Source organism: Colobus angolensis, unplaced genomic scaffold (assembly GCF_000951035.1).
Source record: "Colobus angolensis palliatus isolate OR3802 unplaced genomic scaffold, Cang.pa_1.0 Scaffold13, whole genome shotgun sequence".
NCBI lineage: Eukaryota > Metazoa > Chordata > Mammalia > Primates > Cercopithecidae > Colobus > Colobus angolensis.
The window spans coordinates 19,415,881-19,431,137 of NW_012114252.1; the positions used below are offsets into that span (position 1 = coordinate 19,415,881).

The following is a 15,257-nucleotide window of genomic DNA, read 5'->3' on the forward strand; positions in this document are numbered from 1 at the left end:
AAAAAAAAAAAAAAAAAAAAAAAAGGAAAAAAAAATAAGTTGGCAAGTAGTTAAGTAGTTTGAGAGGCTTGAATAATGCCATTTTATACAGCATAAGTAAATTAAATTTGAAAAACAAATCTATGATTTAGGGATTAACCGAAAACATTTTTATATGTATATCACCTTCATAAAATATTATTATACCTGAAAATTAGAGATCATTCTTTTCAATGCCCTCATTTTAAAATTGGTAAAATCTTACCTTATTATGAAAACTACAGGCTCTGGAGAAAATTGCGGAAGTCTCAAGAAGTGTATTGTTTCCACTGTATATTTATAAAGCACATCAGCATTGTTCTTAGAACAGCTCCCACAGTAGTTATGGAAGGAGGTTTGTTCTCAAATTACAGATTAGGAGACTGAGAACGGAACAGGCTATGCCACTCGCCCTTCACAGGGCTCAACCTATTTTACTATTGATATCGTCATGCTAAATATCTGACATTCTAGAGAAGTACAGTTTAACTTGCAGCTTTTTCTTGAGTTTTCATTCTTGCCAAAAAATGACTATCCAAAATCAAATTTAAGGTCTCAGTTATTTTTTTATGCAGCGTTCCAGATTCTCTTTCAGCACTCTCTTACTTCCTGCTACCCTCTGCTCAAAGATAGCTCTTGCCAACATCCATTTTTTTTTCTGTTTTCCTTAAAATACCTTAAAAAACAATGAGCATTTTGTGAGTCTAGGCACGGTGATTTTCATTACGCCTCCTTTAGTTTTTCCTGGAGAAGTAAACAATTTTGTAATCATCATGTTAATTTATCTCATAAGAGAGATAGCAAAGAAATGAACACTATAATGTAGGTTCTTGAATGAAGCGGCCACAGCAACTGCAAAGTCTAAATAGCATCCAACGTGAGCCTGGAGAGGAGGGGGAGTAAGTCTAACCTTACAAGTGAAGTCCAGCCAGTCAAACCCACGGCACACAATTATTCATTTTTGTTATGACGATTATCTACAAGCTGTTAATTTATATCAGAATATTATTTCCTGACTCTCTTATATTTCAGGAACAGAAACATTGATTTAGAGAAACTATGCTTTGAATTATGAGGTTTTGATGTTGAGGTAGAGACTAGTAGTTTTCTTGCCATAGCAAACACTTGGGATCTGCAAACTCACAACCTCATTAACAGGGTCATCATTTTTGTAACTAACTTTTAGATATTTAAACATTTTGCCTTTTATTCTTTCTTCTAAGCACCCTATTCATTGTCTCTGTTTGTAAAACGCATAGGAGGTGGAGAATCTATTTGTAATTCTAGCAGCAATATTGCACCTTGGAGACATTCGGTTTACTGCCCTGACTGAGGGGAACTCCGCCTTCGTTTCTGACCTCCAGCTCCTGGAACAAGGTCAGTGGAACATGACCTTCTGACATTCACCACATTGATGTGCGATTTTGTGGATCTACCAGTAGATGGCGACATAGTACAGAAAAGCCTGTTGGCGTAAACCCTTTCCTGTATAAGTAGAATTCAGTGAGCTGGGAAAATTGTCTACTTTGTTTTTTCTTATAATCTGTTGTGGAAATGAATAGCAAGATGTACTTTTTTGTTCTCATTCTGTGCACCATGTTAACAACACTGATTCTTTAGCACATACTTGTGTTTGTTTATATTGTTCTAAGTACCCTTCACCCCACCACCCAGTGTATTTTGGGGGCATGTTATTAGCTAAACATTTTAAACAGAATGTAATTCTTGCCAAGAAAAGATCTTGCCAAGAATCTCTCTCCTTGAAGTTGCCTCTTTAGTCGCTCCCAGATTTTAAAAAAATACCTTAAAACCACAGATTGTCAATAAACAACATATCTTCACCTATATCAAAGAGATTTAACCTGGAACCTGGAAAAAAACAATTCCATACCATCTGTCAGGACAGGGAGGAAAAAGATCCTCTGCGATTTCATGCACAGAACTGTAAGAACTCATGAATATTTTGAGTACTCTAAGATGTTTCTCTGGTTGAATTTGACAATTACAGTAGTAATGACTTTTTAAAATACTCATGTTTTGTAATGTGCCTATGTAAGACTTATCAGTTATAGCCATAAAATTCAATGTTCTTGGAATCAAAATATATGCTAACTTTATGTGTATAATGCTGATTTAATTTTAGTGGCTGGAATGTTACAAGTATCAACAGATGAGTTGGCATCTGCCTTAACAACTGATATTCAATATTTTAAAGGTAATTTTTTTATACCCTAACATCTTTGTGCAATTTAGAATCAAATATGAAAATTAAATACAGTTTGACCTGTCCCCACTTAGTGAAACTATTTCTATGAATTTAAGGTCAAATGAGAAAAGCATTTTGAGCCTGTCTGGTCATTTGATGTGACTATAGTTTAGACTCTTTATACCCCTGAGAGACCATTTTGCCTAACCAGTCACCCTTTCTAGATAATCTGTCATCTTAGAAAAACAAAACCATCAATCCAACAGGGTTTCTTCAAATAAAATATTGGATCCATTTGCATGTATGGTGCCATGCTGCACTCTTCAATGAAGGACCAACCTTTTCCTGCTACCTCATTGGTTAGAATAGCTGTCATTTATTGGGCATTTATAAACTGATAGGCATTGTGCCAAGTCCTATAAAAATTGTAGTGTTTGAATTCTCAAAGATTGCTCTGATGTGGGCATTACTATTTCCATTTTAACAGAGGGGAAAACTAAAATTCAAATAAGTTAAATAACTTTGAACCTCAAATCGCTAGTAAGTGACATGTCTGGAATTAGAATCTAGCGCTGTCTGACTCCCAGACGACATGCCTAACGTCTGTGCTACATGCATCTCTACTCAGTGAACCAAGAGAGTGGCTTTCCCACATGTCTTCAAGTACTCACTCTAAATGATGGCCTTCTGATTTTCCTCTTTGTTGTGATTGTGAGAACTCACCATTCCTCTAAACTTTTTTCTCTAGATCTCTGCTATTCTTCCTTTATGGCCTTTTGGGCCTACTTGCAGGTATTTAGGTAGGTGAGTCATGATTCCTGCCTCACTCCTACTCTCAGAATGTCCCCAAACTTAATGAATCTCCCTATTGTTCACTCAGTTGCCTAAAAGTTATCCTTGATAGCTCTTTCTCTTCCAACTCCTCCATTCACAGGTCAGACGCCATGAATATCTCCCATTCCTACTTCTTACCCTTCATTGTCATCAGCACTGCTGAATTTATCATTCTTTCCCTGCATTACAGCTAGACACTCCTGATTCCTCTTTTATCTGGCCTTATCTCAACTTGCCCTCCTTCCACACTACTTCTGAAATAATCTTTCTGAAATGCAATAGGCATTTCAGGAATAAGGCCAACAGTCTTTCGAAGATAGACCAGCTCGTCACTTTAGGCAGCTTGGGAGGCCCCACTGGCACCCTTGCCTCCCGCCACACTAAGCATCTTGAAGACATTGTTCTTCGCACCTTCTTTTGAGAAACATTGAGCTCCCCATTAGTGTCTATGATCTCCTCTGCTTACACCGCCCTCACCACCCTGTGGGTGACCCATCTGCACTCCTCAGTCACATGGCTCTAGGAACCTAAATTTCACAGTGTCATAAATGGCCACACCCACTTTCACTGCCCCTTCGCCTTGTGTTGTTCCATCTCGATGACCTTGAACTTGTAGCTCTCTGACTACATTTTCTGCCAGTATCAGTAGATATCCTTCCTTACCTGTGCTTCTAACAGACTGAAAACGCTTCCACCTGCGTTGCACGTGGACCCCGCCCTGTTTCTAGTCTCTTTCTTTGCCTGAGATGCAGTGGTCAGCAAGTTTGGCCAAGGCCATAGAATATGAATTCTAGGCTCCCATTTACACTCAGCCCTCCTGCAACAGTGATGGGATAGGCTCAATGCCAAACAACTCTTGCTCTTTTTTCCTTGGCCCCATCTCTATTCTAGTCTCTTCCACAGACCTGTCATTCAAGAGTTCAATCACTGTGTCTTTGAGAATGACGTAGAAATTCCTACCTAAGGCCCGATCTTCTTTCCAAACTCCAGACCCACATTCTGGTTAATGAGATCATGCCTTTGAAAATATTTAAAATATATCCGATTTTCCAGATAGCCCGTTTCCACATGTCTTAGGATGATTCAGTATCCAAACCAGCGAGTTGTTATCAAAAGCCTTGCCAGGAGGCACCCTGTGAAGAACTGTTTCCCTAACTAAGGTGAAATTACACAAGCTACAATAAAGGTGGAATGCTGTGGTCAACAATTCTAACAAAGAAGATTGCAACGTACATGACTTTTGTTTTGCGTAATAACTGACAGAGACCTTCTCATTTATTAGAATCAGTATAATTTTTATACATCACTTATTGTATGGATGTGTGGGGAATTAATAGGATATGTGGAGTTTTGGTTGGCTTCTAAATGAGGGAACCCTTGTGCTCACTCCTCCTTTTCTTTCTACCATTTTAGGGGATATGGTAATGCGACGTCATACCATACAGATTGCTGAGTTTTTCCGAGACCTCTTGGCCAAGTCCCTGTACAGTCGTTTGTTTAGCTTTCTGGTGAATACCATGAATTCTTGCCTCCTCAGTCAAGATGAACAGAGAAGGTAGGAGTTGATTGATGTTAAGTTCTGTTGTTATTACTTGTAGTAAGTAACTTAAAGGCTCAACTCCAAAAGCAGCTTCATATTACAGGGTGACCCACAAGTTGAACTTCATTAATATATTTTATTTTAACAAGGTAATCTGACTTGAAGGGTTTTATTGATTATTCTTTAGGAAGTGAAGCCCCCTCCCTGGGGTACCCTCCCACTTACACTGATGAATTAATAATCTCCTGTGCATAGAAATGCAAATGCATTCTTTATGGACTGAGGGTAGATGTTGCCTTTTGTGCACCAATAAATATAAAAATTTTATAAATCCAGGAAGAGGACACTCTAAGAACAGGTAAGGCACTGGAATTTGTGGAATAGCTCATGCCTCCTTTGGAACCAATTTCATGATGTGTTTTGGATCAGTAATGCTTCGTCTTATTTCTTCACTTATTTTGTGGATTACGTGACAGAGCGTCTCTATGGTAATCATTTTGGCTTTATATCCCTAATCATTTTTTTTTTTTTTGAGATGAAGTTTCACTCTTGCTGCCCAGGCAGGAGTGCAATGGTGCGATCTCGGCTCACTGCAACCTCCGCCTCCTGGGTTCAGGGGATTCGCCTGCCTCAGCCTCGCTGCCCAGGCAGGAGTGCAATGGTGCGATCTCGGCTCACTGCAACCTCCGCCTCCTGGGTTCAGGGGATTCGCCTGCCTCAGCCTCCCTAGTAGCTGGGAATACGGGCATGTGCCACCACACCCGGCTAATTTTGTATATTTAGTAGAGACGGGGTTTCTCCATATTGGTCAGGCTGGTCTTGAACTCCTGACCTCAGGTGATCCGCCCGCCTCGGCCTCCCAAAGTGCTGGGATTACAGGCATGAGCCACCGTGCCCGGCCTCTAAACATCTTAAATAGTAGCTTTTCAGGGCTATTTCATCATCTAAAAATTATATATCTCCATTACATATTATCAGTGGAAAACCTTCTTGTTATTCTTATCACTAGTAGTGACCTTGAGCAGACAATTGAGAGCACAATCACATTCACAAGTCTTCACGTACTTGTCTTGGAATGAAACCTGAGAATTTCTTTGTCGTCTATATAGACTTCTTAAATTTAAATTAAATTTCTGAAAACTGATGCCTTTAGAGGTTTCTCGGAAAACATTAGAACTAATATATATTAATGGGAAAGTTCTTAAATAAATATAGACATCTCAGAAGATTTCAAAGACAAGAGGATACTGAAATTCTTATTAAAATGTACACATCTCAAATCTCACTGAACATTGATCAGCATATTCAGTAGTCTGTGATTTGAGAGTGGCTATGGTGTAAACCATATTTCAGCAGAAATATTGTAGTATTTAGTATGACGAGGACTCTTGATTTTGCTATTATTGTTATCAGTTAATTTGTTAATGTATAGATGATTCACAGAATAGTACTAATATGCTAAGTCTACCAAATTAACTATGTATAAAATTATTGACAGCTCTGCTGAAGTTGACACTGAAAAAATGAATATATAAGTCCAGCTGTGCATAGAAACTTCTAGAAAATTTTCATTTGACATTTACATTTTACAGAGTGTTAAATTTATATAATTGGAAATACTTACATAATGGTCTACAGTTTTTGCTACAAACACACACCCGGAAGAAAACTACAATCATAAACCGTGGAAAGCACATTATTTGTCTTTTCATGGGAATATTGCCACTGTGGCAATGTGTACATTTATAAGGATGGTCTTATCTTTTAAAATTTATTACTAAGCATATGAATGAGGACAGGGATTCGTTGGAAATTAGAGGTGAATCAACATATTAGAAGTTTGACTGCTAAGAGACAGTATTCTCATTTGAGTCATAACTCCCGTGTTTTCTTCTCTATTTCTCCCGTGAGTCACCCAAACCTGAATTTAAAACCCCAAATAATGCAAGAAAAGGTTATATTTGCAGTATTTCTAATTCATTTGAATTCATGGAAAGCTTATGGTTTTGCAGATTTATAGGCCCATTTCCTAAGTCACAGAAAAGTCTCAAAAAGTTAGATAACCTTAGAATAGGCTCTTGTTGTTTACCAGTCCCCAGTGTTTTTGAAGTATAGTCATATCAAAAAAGATTATATAAATAAATAATATCCTTACAGTCGAAGTTGTAGAGCACATTGATTGTGATAGAATAGACATATTTTTCACAGTATATATGTATATATTACCATATATATACACACACACACACACACAGTAAATACACCTTGTGATAGAATAGACATACTTTTCATACAGACATGTATATATACATACAGTACACAGACATGTATACTGACTATATGTGTGTGTGTGTATATTTATATTTGTAAATTTGGCAAGAGAGAATACATATCACTACAATTTACTCTAACAAGGTATAAAGGGAAAATGAGTGAAATTAAAGCAGGTAAATGTCTATTTGTTACAGGATGGATTCATTTCTTGGATTACAGTAAAACAGGTGCAATATTAATCATATAGCATATTAAAATAATTCTACTTTCTCTACCTGGATCCAAATAGGTTTCACTTCTAAACAAAAACCCTGGGTATCTTGAAGGTGAGGTTGATGGGATTAACTAAAATGAGCAGAAGCGTTTGCCACATTTGCCAAATCAGAATCCAGTCTATGATTACGTGTGGCTGCCTACTGCGGTGTTATCCTCTGCGAGCCTGGCTGCTGTGCAGTGCTTGGCCCGGACCCTGCGGGCTGGGGACCACTGAGGGCCACACGTAGTGGTACTTTAAATATTGAAACACACTGAAGTTTTATTTATTAGGCTTAGCTGAAAATAATTTGGTCCAAACAGGTAAAAGAATAATAGCAGTAATAAAAAATAGCTATAATATAGTGCCCTGTATTTTCTTAAAACTTTGTTGTTCACCAAGTGTGTGCATATAAATTACCTTGGGAAGAAATGTTGTTAAATAGCTAAAAACAATACGTTTTATTGTAAAACGGTGACTCTAGGAAAATGTGAAGCACAGCTCACGGTTGTGACCACAGTCTGCTTCCTCACATCTTCTTCCAGTGCTCTTCCTCTGGAGAAACTCGTGTAAAAACCAAAGGCTTACTATTTTCATCATTTTCTGAGGCATTTCTTTTTCTAAACTATAATTTTATGACTTCTAAAATAAAGGATATTGCATATCATTTAAATGTGTATGCCAATGTCATTATTACAAAATTCATGGTTACAGTCCCCAGTAATGCAAGCACAGTTTCCAATCCACTCCACCTTGATCTCCCGCACACAGACAGGGCATCAGCCTCTTACAGCAGTACCTGTGCTCTCCTCACCGTGTCTTTGCCTCTCATACACTCTTGCTGCATCAGACACTCATGTGCTCAGCTTTACTCAGTGCCATCATGGTCTTTAGATGGGGGCAGGGGGGATTACTTAATAGCACCCATTTTCATCTCTGATTCTTAATTGATTGAGGAATAAGGCAATGTAGTAAGAGGCCAGGCACAGTGGCTCATGCCTGTAATCCCAGCAGTTTGGGAGGCCAATGGGGCTGGATCACCTGAGGTCGGGAGTTCAAGACCAGGCTGACCAACATGGCGAAACCCCATCTCTACTAAAAATACAAAAATATAAAAAATTAGCCAGGCGTGGTGGTGCATCCCTGTAGTCCCAGCTACTCGGTAGGCTGAGGCAGGAGAATCACTTGAATCTGGGAGGTGGAGGTTGTAGTGAGCCAAGATCGTGCCACTGCACTCCCACCTGGGCAACAAGAGCAAAACTGCTTCTCAAGAAAAAAAAAAGACAGTGGAGTAAGACATTTGGGAGTCAAAATAGCAATTTGAGGAGTGACACAGCAGACATGAGAAGATGCCGTTTATACAGTGAACCAGTTGTGTCTGCCTGCTGCGCCCTGGACTCAGATTGACTTACCCACCAGTTCCAGTAAGCCCTGAAGTGGCCAGTGCCCTCTTAGAGCTTGGAGGAGCAGAGGCCGTGACGTGCTCCCCGCAAGTGCAGGAAGCCTGCCCTGAGCTCTCCTTGTCCAGGCTTCATCCTAGACTCTAAGGGAATAAGTCGGTCTTCCAGAAGCCAAGAGACTTACAGCTAAAGGGGCTTCCTTTTCCTGTAAGAAAACCTCAAGACTATGAATAAGCATCTCTACCTAGCACATGTGAGTCCATAAACTTGAAAGATTGAGGGACAGTCTAATGCACAAAGGTATGTAGGCTCTGAGACTCCCCTTTTGAGTGAGCTGGGTCTTTTGTTGTTGTTGTTCTCTAGTGTTTTCGAGAGCATAGACCGGAACTTGTCTGGCCACTAGACATATGGAAGACCCGTGTAGTTTATTCATAACTTGCCATCAGTTCACATTAAATTGATCATATTTAGCAATGAAAATATAATCTTAAATTACATCAAATTATTTCTAAAGAAAAACTAATAAAGTTGTTAAGTTTGTTTTGAGTTTTCTAGAATTGTTTGGCCTCCACACCTCTGTGAATTGTCAGCTGATACCCAATGACCATCGAAGGTATTAACAAAGTCCTTGTTTAAACCATTTGGAGAACCTATACGTAGATTCCCATAATTTCACGTGTAGAAAATTGGCACCCACCGATGAACAGGGATGCCATGGATCTTCCATTCCCTTGTCCTCACTGTCCACTTTTCCCCCAGTGGATCCAAAGGCTTGTGGCCCTCTCTTCCCACAGATAACAGCCATTCTCCCCAAGGAGGCATCACCTCCCCTCAGGTGTTTCATGAATTCCACTCAGACCAAAGCTCTGCTCTGCTCCTTCTTTTTAGGAATTGTGAGGTTGCCAGGGTTCCTTCTACCGTGTTAGCACATTTGAGCGGCAAATAGCAGCATCGTATGGCTTCCCAAAAGAGCTCAATCACCTCTCTGCCCAGTTACAGCAATCACATTGAGAACTGTGGATTGTTAAAGATTTTTTTTTTCTATACCTCTGAATAGGTTTCTACCCAGGGTTTCACCACTGTGATTTGGAGCATCAACTTAAGAACATACCTTGTGAGATAGAGAGGATTTGGCGTAGAATTTTCTTAACACTTCTACTCTTTCATGGTCTATTTTGCCTCGTTCCTGAAGAAACCCTTTTCCATTTTGTGATACTAGCTGGCTGTTTCTAATGTAATATTGAAAGGCTTCCACTAAGTATTTGCCATTCTTTTGCTTAAGAAAATTGCAAACCTTTGAACCAGATAGCTGGGGAAACACGCTGAAATTACTGTTCATCTGACAGGGCAGCGTTATGGCTAATATTATGGTGGCTGCCAGAAATGTGTAGAATTGTTCACAACTTTTCAAACTGAGTTGCCTTACACGTGTTTCAGTGTAACCAAATTAAACATTATATGAAGCTATTCTCACTTGTTTTGGTGTAACACTATTTAAAAAGAACGACTTGTGGTATAATGAAAATGTATTTTCTTATGTCCCACCTCCCTTTAACATTTATTCAATGGAGGTAATATTTTTCTGACTCTGATATAAAACTTAATCAGGTCCCAAGATTTTTCTGGTCACTTTTAAATAAATCACAGTTCTATGGACCCTTTAATCCCGAAATAGCCAGCATTGGAGCAGAAATTAAGTATGTTCAAAGGTGAGAGTTCCCCTCCGTCTCCCACAGGTGAGGCCTCTAGGGGCAGCTGTCAGCCTCCTGGGAAGGGTGTGAGGTGGGCTGCTGCACCCCAGTGTCAGGGTAAAATGGGGACAGGAACAAGTAGGTGAGGGATTTGTTGGTTTGCTGATTGACATCTTAAGGCTTTCCTGGCCACTAAGATGGCTATCACTGACCCTTTCTCTTCAAATCCTCATAAATTTCATCACTAGGATTCCTTTCCCTGTGATCCTGAAGATGTGCAAAATGCATCTTTTGGGGGAACACGCCCCTGATATTCATTTGGGTCCTTTTTCTATTTTCCCTAAGTGTCGTCTGGTTTGAGCAATAAAGGGAAAGAGTACAAAAGAGAAAAATTTTAAAGCTGGGTGTCCAGGGGAGACATCACACATCAGCAGGTTCCGTGATGCCCCCTGAGCTGTAAAACCAGCAAGTTTTTATCAGCAATTTTCAAAAGGGAGGGAGTGTACGGATAGGGTGTGGGTCACAGAGATCACATGCTTCAAGGGCGACAAAAGATCACAAGGCAGGAGGTCAGGGCGAGATCACAAGGTCAGGGCGAAACGAGAATCACTAATGAACTTCCATGTCCAGCTGTGCACGCATTGTCATTGATAAACAAGGTTCAAGAGCAGAGAACCGGTCTGACTAGAATTTGCCAGGCTGGAATTTCCTAATCCTGGCAAGCCTGGGGGCACTGCAGGAGACTAGGGCATGTTTCATCCCTATCTACATCTACATAAGGCAGACACTCCCAGAGCAGCCATTTCAGAGGCCTCCTTTGGGAATGCATTCTTTTCCCAGGGCTGTTAATTATTAATATTCCTTACTGGGGAAAAAATTCAGTGATACTTCTCTTACCTGTTTTCGGTAATAAGAGAAATATGGCTCTGTCCTTTCCGGCCCACAGGCAGCCAGACTTTAAGGTTATTTCCCTTGTTCCCTGAACATCGCTGTTATCCTGTTCATAAGGTGCCCAGATTTCATGTTGTTCAAACACACGTGCCCTACAAACAATTTGTGCAGTTAACGCAATCATCACAGGGTCCTGAGGCAACATTCACCCTCAGCTTTCGAAGATGATGGGATTAAGAGATTAAAGTACAGACAGGCATAGGAAATCACAAGAATATTGATTGGGGCAGGGATAAATGTCCATGAAATCTTCACAATTTATGTTCTTCTGCCATGGCTTCAGCCGTTTCCTCCCTTTGGGCTCCCTGACTTCCCGCAACAGCATCCATGTGTGTACTGGTTGCTCCCACCCCCTTCCATGGTCCATGGCAGCCCTTTAGACTCAGGTTCACCTGGCTAATAGGTTGAGGCCCCACACTTTCCCAAGTGTGCCTCTTAGACAGGAATTCTTGGGGTTGAAGGTAGAGAGAGGCTAGAGAATGGGAAGTGCCTTGAGGAGTTGAACACACTCCAGTTGCTCATTTTCTATAAACAAAGACCATGATCTAAAGAGTGTTTAATTTTTATAAAGGATATCATCCATAGGATTCTAAAATGAGATACATGATCGGAGCTACTAAAGTATAATGAAAAATAACTGTTTTAAAAAAAGATCAATCATTTTTGCAATGTCTAAAATTCGGCCTGTTTTATAATGCAGCACTTATATCCCTAAGGTTGAATTCACAATGTTAAATTTAAAATTATTGTTTTTCCTCATTCGAATCCTTCTTCGGGGTTTTACAAGCAAACAGAAGTCTAGGCAAGTACAGGGTTGTAGAAACTTTGGAGAGTTCTCCAAATGTCTTCAAACATCAAAACCTATCACTTATTTCAACATAAGTTCTGAATAAAATGGTGTGTGTTGAGCTTCTAACATATATATGGAGATCATTTGTTTCACTGAGCCTTTGGTTTCTTATGAATTCTTGTATTACATTCTTACAGTATTTTAGTTGACCTAAACATAAACATTTAAAAACATTACGATTAATTGCATTCATTTCTCATGAATTAGTTATTTGGTTATCCAGGCCTGTTTCTTTGACAACCAGGTTGCAAGAACTTGTTTATTTTTCAGGGTTATTTGAAGGTTAAATGAGGTGGTGCATATTAAGTTGTTATCAGAGTATCTGACACAACGGGAATGGTTGTTGTAATGACAATAGTGATGGGGCTAGGCGTGGTGGCTCAGGCCTGTACTCCCAGCATTTTGGAAGGCTGAGGTGGGTGGATCACTTAGGCGTTTGAGACCATGCTAGGCAACATAGTGAAACCCCATCTCTACCCCACTCCCCCCAAAAATACAAAAAGTTAGCCAGGTGTGGTGGCACACACCTGTGGTCCCAGCTACTTGGGAGACTGGGGTGGGAGAATTGCTTCAGCCCAAGATAGTGAGGCTGCAGTGAGTCTTGATTGCCTCCCTGCACTGCAGCCTGGATGACAGACTGAGACCCTGTCTCAAAATATATACATACATATATGTATGTGTGTGTGTATATGTGTGTGTGTGTGTGTATTTTACCTGTGTGTGTGTGTGTGTGTATATATAGTGATGGCTGTGGCTGGTAAGAAAGCATCTTAGTTTATATTAGCTTATTTATGGAGAAGGGGAGAGTTGTTGAAAACAATGCAGATGACTCATGTGGTGGACGCCCAAGATATATCCCGGTTTTCCTTTTACATTTCACTCGTGATCTTTTTGTTTCACAGAGTAGGAGATAAAGGAGATATTTTGTTCTTTGGAAATAGAAATATCAGGATTCATAGAACACTATTAGAGATGGGGTGATGTTTTTTAGTGTTTTGCTCGGGTTTGCCTTGTGGTAAGCAAGGATCATGGATTTGCATTGCTCAACTGCCACTCTTTCTCTTAGGTCACAGGTCTGACATGTTTGTAACATGCCTGTCTAGGGTCAAGAGTGGTTTGTGGTTTTTTAGTATTGCAAAAATAAGATCCACATGGATTAGAAACAGTGATATTTCCTAAATGGTAGGGGTGTGTGTGTGTGTGTGTGTGTGTGTTTATTTTATTTTTATTTTTATTTTTTCAAGAAAAATAGGATTTGGAACAACACAAGGTCCTGCCAGTGGACAAGGGCTCACGCAGTGCCTGAACTAAGGAACTGGCATGCTGAGGTGGGGGAGATATTGGGAACAGGGGACAGGTGCTCTGTAGAAATGGGGATCCCATGGAGTGTCTGGGAGCAGGTGGGAGAATGAAACAGGAATGAAGGCTCAAGGATGTAAGTATAAAAGTGGCCATGTCTTTCACCAAGAAGCAAGGGGTTCCCATTCCAGTAACTGGAGGCTTAGTTTTTTTGTTTCACAAGGTGAAATTGATTATGGAGGAAAAGAATGAAGGCTTTTGAAAATATATCACTTGTGAAATTTCTCGAACTATTAAACCTTCTCTTTGCTACCCAGTATAATTGTATTATGGGTTTAAATAACAGAAGGAAGTATGGAACAGATTCTATACCAATGAAAAAGAGAAAATGTTTCAAAGAGAAATGGAAGTCATTTTCTCTTAAGGTTATTATTTGTTTAATTCACATGTTAATCCAGTGATTCAATTCCTGAAATCATTAGCAGGATAATTTTTGCATCTTACCACATTTCTAAATTCACATATTTTGATAATAAGGGAAATGATTTTTAAGCCAATGTGAGATTTCCTAGAGATCCAGATTTTCATCAGCACATTCACAACAGTGCCCCCGTGTCCCCAAGTCTGACTGAGGTGATCTATAGAAGGTGGCAATATTGACCGTGAATCACAGCTTCCCAGGGTCTCAAAACTGATGACTCCGCTCAGAAAAGAGAAAAAAGAACACATCCAGTATGATGTAAATTGAAGGTGATATCAGTGTATTAGGTGAGTACATTCATCCCTAGCATCTGACAACACTTAGGAGACTGTTAGTGTCTAAATGAACATAGAGAATCTGCACTAATAAGATTGTAACAAGCAATTTAATATTCTTCAGAAAAATTGTACTTCCTCATTAGGTGAGACTTGTTATCTTTACTTAATTAGAGGGAAAAATATTCCATATAGAGAAAACATAATTATAGCTTTGAAGAATTCTGCTGGCTGGTTTAAAAAAAAAAAAAAAAAAAAACCCTCCCAGTGGCATTTTGGATAATCCATGTTTGGTCTGAAGACTGTCTAACCGAATGACAGAAAAGGCTGATCTTTACCTTGATGCTGTGAAAGTGAGGTGAATTAATTGGTTTAAGTGGATTAAGTTAAATTGGCTTACATTCTCATTTCCTAATTCTACACTTTGGTTTTGTTCTACTAAGAATTCAGTTTGTATACTATTGGTTTTTAATAGGTATAGGTGTATCTTAATGTGCTTTTTGGGTATCCAAGGATTTCAAATATAAGAGAATATTTCTTGCTGATCACATTAAGTGATAGAGTTTTCTATGATTTCATATGTCTCTGATTGATACAATCAGGTAGCACTTAATATACTTATGAAACTTTATAGTGTATCTCAGCCTCTTCTAGGTCAAAGTCTAATGTGAGAATTCAGCGAATGCCATAAACACACACACACACAAACACGCACACACACATAAATACAGTTTTCCACATAACTTCTGGGAATTCATTGTTCCTCCTCCCCCAGAAAACCATATAATTGGGTTATAATAATTTCTTAGTTTATTGATTAGAAAATTAATACATTCTGGATTAATATCCTCAATGTTGTTCAGAGTCTCCTTATAGTTCTTGAGGATTTTTAAGGTTAAGTCTTTTGTATAATGATTTTGTTGTTGTGTTTTTGTAAATTGAAGAATTCTATTTTTATATTTTAGGTAAAATTTGTGACTTTAAAAATATATTCTGAGATACCTCCTAATAGATGGATAACATAATTTTTAAAACAGTAAAATGACACTAAGCATGTTAAGCCTATTTTGTAAGATTATTTTTAGTGGATTCGATTTTCAGCTCTAAGAGAGTATTTCTCAAGGATCTTGGTAAACCAGAGCTTTGTTTACAAAATGTTCTCTGAGCCTGAAGATGGAGCTAAGG

The 15,257-nt window shown here is 39.1% G+C and overlaps 1 protein-coding gene across 1 annotated transcript in view; it reads left to right on the plus strand.

Moving 5' to 3' along the window:
* Positions 1–15,257, plus strand: part of MYO16 (myosin XVI) — a 653,675-nt gene that overhangs the window by 373,628 nt on the left and 264,790 nt on the right. The window contains exons 18-20 of the mRNA XM_011933947.1: positions 1,278–1,395; positions 2,162–2,233; positions 4,472–4,613. Coding sequence (XP_011789337.1) covers positions 1,278–1,395; positions 2,162–2,233; positions 4,472–4,613 — 332 coding nt within the window. The remainder of the gene's footprint in view (positions 1–1,277; positions 1,396–2,161; positions 2,234–4,471; positions 4,614–15,257) is intronic.